This window comes from Cyprinodon variegatus, unplaced genomic scaffold (assembly GCF_000732505.1).
Source record: "Cyprinodon variegatus isolate N-32 unplaced genomic scaffold, C_variegatus-1.0 Scaffold2489, whole genome shotgun sequence".
Lineage (NCBI taxonomy): Eukaryota > Metazoa > Chordata > Actinopteri > Cyprinodontiformes > Cyprinodontidae > Cyprinodon > Cyprinodon variegatus.
In genome coordinates this window covers 9,962-16,005 of record NW_015152942.1, presented here as the reverse complement: position 1 = coordinate 16,005, position 6,044 = coordinate 9,962, and the positions used below count along the sequence as shown (strand labels likewise).

Sequence of the window (6,044 nt, the reverse complement as noted above, 5' to 3'; positions counted from 1 at the left end):
TGAAGGATGTCAGAGAACCAACATCATTGGACGTCCTACTTGTAAACCTCATCAAAGGAAATCTGCTTCCAGAAGCCAAAGTGTGGATAACCTCCTGGCCCGCTGCTGCTGACAAACTACCAGATGATGTTGTTGACAGGATAACAGAAATACGAGGTAAAAGCGGCAGATGCATTGCCGTCCAGTTATTTTGAAATTCAATGTGATTCTTTAAGTTAAACTGTTATCAACACGCTACCCTAAGTTGTAGGTAAAAATAAGTCAAAGTGTATTGCCTTTTATGAAATATTCTGTCTCTTACCCTTTCAAAATTATTTTGAAGAGTAAATTAGCCTAGAGTGAGATATGTAAATTACACTAAAATAAAAGTAAAGGAGTTAGATACAATGCTTAGATTTAAGGATGTAAAAACCACTCAGAAAAAAATCTTTACTTAAGTCAAAAAACTGAGGAGAGCTGATAATAAATAATATCTGGAATAAAAAGTTCTAATATCTATGCACCACTGTCTACCCATTGAACTAAAACTAACATGAAGAAAACAATTATAAAAGTTTTATTCTGCCTAATATTAGCTGAAATAAAGAAACAGTATGTAAGAAATATTAAATGTGGAAGTTATGTCCCCACGAAGTCAGCTGTGCCTCGGAACTTCCTGACTGGTTCTTTACCTGGGAGCAAGTTGTTTACTACTCTTAACTCAAACTGGGTAAAACCATATAAAAAAGGACTATAAATACATGAGTAAAAAAGTAACAGAGTTTATTCCAGATCAGGTCGTTACAGGACAGAGAAATTTCTTGGAGTTTGCACAGCTGTGGGCTCAAAAAATGTCAGCAAAGATTGAGTCCCAATCAAGGTTATCTTTCTTATACCTCTTTAGTCCATGTTTTGCATCAGGTGGAAGATCAGCTGTCCGTATCAGAAACTGACACGCCATCCATGCCCTGACCTGTATGCATCTTGTATCTTTGCCCAAGAATTACAGATAGCTCCCCTTTATCAGACCGGCTCTAAGATGTGCTCATATCCTGTGTATTTCTAAAGACACGAAGGCTGTCCTGATTAGCTGACCTCCATACACACAGTGACATCCACAATGTGAAGGAAGGCCTTCTACTCTGTCTAATCTGTCTAACAGAATAACAATGCACATGATGTATAAAGAATAAACCTAACAGAAACCTAATTAAAATCCTAAAAGTTACTAGAGACCTTTTGTTTTCTAAAGAGCCATGTGCATTGACATCACAATCTATGCTCCAAGGTCCAGCAATCTTATTCAGACCTGTTGATTCAAAAGAATAGATGCTTCTGCTTAAACTGTTTTGGGGCTTAGTCCACTAATCTACCAGGTAAAAGATTTAGAAGGACTTAAATGAAGAGAAACTCTACTGTCACTAGTTTAGAAGCACAAAGGAAGGTATTGCATTTTTTTTTTTTTTTACTTTTCAGAACACTAGTGGCTGTCTTAAAATCTTTAAAATTAACACTAAACATAAAAGTTAATAATTTATTCTTGGTTCATTAGAAGCAGAAAGAAAATTATTGTATAGCCCAGTTTTGTATTTAATTAACAAATGAAAGAGGAGCCTGGTGCACTTAAGATCAGTAAACTCAACCAGGACCAGATAACAGCAGAAAAGGAGAGAGCCTTGCTTCAAGTCTGACTGGCTGCTGTTTCAACTCTTGTAGAACTAGCTCTGTTCTTTGCTATTCAGAAAATCCTCAGAAATTCTGACCTCTAAGTAGACAATTTCATGTCTGGAATAAACCCCAACTCCAGAATTCCAAGTTGGAGTAACACAACCATGCTAGACTTCTGCATTTAGGATGGTTGCTTCTTGTCTTAATAGTCCTGTTCTAACTATATAACATCAAGTCAGTTGTGCAGTTACTACTATATGATTAAAATTTTCAATACTGTCTATATGCGGAACATAAAGCAGAGAACTGTGTTTTTGTCATTGTTATTCTGTAAAAGGGACCATATACAAACAATGAAGAATTTGAGAGTCCACTAGTGAGAAACAGTAAAATCATCAACTCTGAATTACGTAACTTTGAGTTCATAGTTACAGGTTCAATTAAATGCAGCATTAATCTGTGTTATGTTACGTAATTACACCACTCATTTCTCTACTGGACTGATTGTTGGGTTGGGATTGCAGGGCTAGACAGGGACCAGATAATGGACCTGGCATTTTTGGTCATGGTAGCCCAACTTGATGTGTGCAGAAACTGCTTTCAGCTAGCTGGTTGGCAGCTGTTAATGTATAGATGAGGAGCAGGGAGCAGCACTTTTAAACCAGATGAGGAAGTTACTTGGGTTACAGCTGCCCTGTGTTATGATGGGTGTGTTAATCGGGCTGATCATTGTGATAGATGCTTGGTTTGTGCCCAGTTAATAAAAAAAAGGGCTTTGATGTGTTTGACTAAAGATGAGGACCAGAAATGTAACATAAACCAATCTAATCATCGAAAAAATAAGACATATCTTTTGCTGCAGCTGTATATACACACACACACACATGTATATATATATATATATATATATATATATATATATATATATATATATATATATATACATACAGCCAGGAGGAGGAGTGTTTAGGAGTAGTGTTTTAACAGTGTCAGTCCTGCTTATGTATAGCTGCTATGGAACCACTTACTGTGCCGTAGCTGTTCATCTAACATCATCTGTGTATTCTTTTTATTTACATTTTCAGAGAAGCCAGATGTTACAAGTCGAAGCAAACTCAAGTCTCAACTGAAAGAGCAGTTTACTTGGGTCTCTGAAGGGATTGATAGGCAGAGGAACTCAGCCCTTCTCAATGAGGTCTTCACTGATCTCTACATCATAGAAGGGGAGAGTGACGCAAATGAAGCCATGCAGGTTCAGGATTCAAAGTTCAAAACAATTAAGGAAGAGACAACCATCAAGTACTGTGACATTTTCAAGCCAGCAGTTGGTAATTCAAACATTAAAACTGTGCTGACCATTGGAGTGGCAGGTATAGGAAAAACATTTGCTTCAATGAAGTACATACTTGACTGGGCTGAGGGAAACGCAGCGGAAAACTTTTCTTTTATTTTTCCACTTCCTTTCAGAGAGCTAAATCTGAGAAAAGATAAAGAACACAGTTTAGAAGAGTTGATTCATCAGTTCTTCCCTGCCATGAAGACTTCTGAGATAACTGACTATAATAAGTACAAGATTCTGGTTGTTCTGGATGGTTTTGATGAATGTCGCCTAGATCTTGATTTTATTGGAACTACTTACTGGAGACATGTCAAAGTACAAACCTCAGTGAATGTTCTTGTGTCAAATTTAATTTTGGGAAATCTGCTCCCTAAGGCTCAGGTCTGGATCACCTCACGACCTGCAGCAGCCAACAACATTCCCCCAGAAAAGGTTGATCGAATGACTGAAGTGAGAGGATTCAATGATGAGCAGAAGGAAAAGTATTTCTTGAAGAGATTCAGTGATGAGGAGATTGCTAAAAAAGTCCTATCACATGTGAAAAAGTCAAGAAGTCTTTACATAATGTGTCACATCCCTGTTTTCTGTTGGATCACTTCAAAGGTTCTGGAGGACTTTGTCATTAGAAATCAAGAGGAAGGACTGCCTAAAACCTTGACAGACATGTACACACATTTCCTTTTGCTCCAGCGCAGACAGACAAAAGTAAAATATGATAAAGATCAGACAAACTCTGAACCCTCTGAAATGGAGACATGCTGTGATAAAAGTAATGACGAAACAATCCTATGTTTGGGACAACTTGCTTTGAAGGGGCTAGAAGAGAAAACCATTCTCTTCACTGAAGAAGACTTGACTAATTGTGGCATTGATATAACAAAAGCTGCAGTTTTCTCTGGGTTGTTCACTCAGGTCAAGCGAGAAGAACATGGGTTGTACCAGCAAAAGTTGTTCTGCTTTGACCATCTAAGCATTCAGGAGTACCTGGCAGCTCTCCATTGCTTCTACTCATTTAATTGCAAAGGGGAAAAGGTTTTTGTCGAACCCACCTCAACTGCATCAGACATAACGGCCGCAGCGTTCTATAAGAAAGCAGTGGACAAGGCTTTTGAAAATAAAAACGCTGACTGGGACATGTTCATCCGCTTCCTACTGGGTCTCTCTCTGGAAACCAATCAGTGTCTTCTTAAAGGGCTCCTGAATACAACCAAAAATAATGAAGAGATGAATAAAGAGACTGCTGAGTACATCAAAGAGAAGATCAGAGAGAACACCAGTGACCCTGATAAAAACCTTAATCTTTTCTACTGTCTTAATGAGCTAAATGACCTCACCCTTGTTCAAGAAATCAAAAATTATCTTCATTCAGAGAAAAAAACGTTTGAAAATTTTACTGCCTCTCAGTGGTCAGCTTTGACCTTTGTGCTGCTGACATCAGATGAGAACCTTGAGGTATTTGATCTCAAGAAGTACCTGAAATCAGAGAACGTTCTTCTTGGAATGATACCAGTGGTCAGAGTCTCCATCACCACATTGTAAGTATTTTACAAAAACTCTAAGCTTGTCTGTTCATCCTTCAGTCAGTATCCATCCATATCTATCCATATGCATCTATCTACGGTAGCTTAAATAAAGTATTTGAGAGTGTGACTCATCTTTCCAGTCTAGTGGAACCATTTCACATATATTGGGTCAGTGAGTTAGCCTGATAAACCAGACTAAATGTGAGATTAAATCTGTAATTTAGTCTGGCGCAGATGAATAAGACATTGGAAGATTCTTGATGAGTACAATCTGTTGTTTTTCAAACCGCTGTCTGCCTATTGGCCACATCTCTGACCAATGAGCGCAACTGACTGTGACGTCGGAAGTGTGACAGGAAGCTGGTGGCGGAGTGTAAACAAACAGCCTGTCGGTAAAATGGCGAATACGTCCTTCTCAAAAATGAATAAGCTTTGCCTCTTCCTGCTCACGTTTCAACTTAAACCCCAAGTCTAATCCTTCCAAAACTGATTCCAAAGCTGAGTCAAAAATCGCCATCAGAGCCAGCAGTCCTTCACACCCGACTATGCCGAGAGAGGGCCACTGCAGACGGGGTTAGCCCTGCTTGCTGTTAGCCTCAGAGGTCCGCGGGTTGCGGCAGGCCTCTTAACTTCGAAAGTTTTTTTAGTTATACCTTAAATTGGTAAATAGACGATATAGCGATGCTTTAAGGTATAATATTCTCACCCCAAATGATCTTAAAACATACTTTTATTGAACAACAGCAACAGAAAGAGAACTTTTAACTTTGAATGGAGCACTCCATTAAAAACTGCTGCTGCCACAGTCTATGCTACTGTTGTGTTTTCTACAGCCTTGTGCAGCTTTGTCGTCACGCCCTCAAAACACCGCCCGCTTTGCATCCAAAAATTCAAAGCACATCTCTGGGTTGTGATTGGCCCGTCAATTCTAGGGCCTGGGGCATTGATCAAGGCTAGACCAAACTCTCAGGCAAAAATGATTTGGTCCGCTGGCGGGTGGGGCTAGTTTACTACGCTATCAGTGAGTCACATGACCTGGAAACTTTTGAAGAAAAATCACAATGTTTTAATAAAAAAACATCAAAAGGCCTAAAAGGAAATAAAAATTAGTGTGATTATTCTGTTCAGTCTAGTAGAATAATTTCACCAGAGTTTGAGTCAACGGGTCACACTTAAACTGGCAGCTAATAAAAAGTAATACTAAATTTTAACAAAAAAATAGTAATATAAAAAGACCTAAAATTGATTTTAAAGGAGTTTTTCTCATTTAAACAATCTAGCTGTGGCTCTTCAAATCCTTGAAGTATCTGGTCTACAATATAGTACACGGTGTAATATAAGTATAATTACATTATTAAAAATTAAAGTTTAGATAAATTAAAGTAAATAGTGTATGTTACATATAAGAGATAAGGCACTTGAAAAAGTTTGATCCTTGGTTCCTTTTTTTAAAATGTATTATTCATTTTAGGAGAGGATAACATGGTTTAGTTTAATTGCATTTCAATAAATTTTCTAGATTACCGTATTTTCAC

At 38.0% G+C, this 6,044-nt stretch overlaps 1 protein-coding gene across 1 annotated transcript in view; it reads left to right on the top strand.

The window, feature by feature from the left end:
• Nucleotides 1-5: 5 nt before the first annotated feature.
• LOC107080912 (protein NLRC3-like) overlaps nt 6-6,044 on the top strand; it is a gene marked incomplete at its 5' end in the record, with an annotated part of 14,222 nt that continues 8,183 nt past the window's right edge. The window contains 3 exons of the mRNA XM_015369123.1: nt 6-156; nt 2,733-4,521; nt 5,986-6,005. Of these exons, the coding sequence (XP_015224609.1) occupies nt 6-156; nt 2,733-4,521; nt 5,986-6,005 (1,960 nt within the window). The remainder of the gene's footprint in view (nt 157-2,732; nt 4,522-5,985; nt 6,006-6,044) is intronic.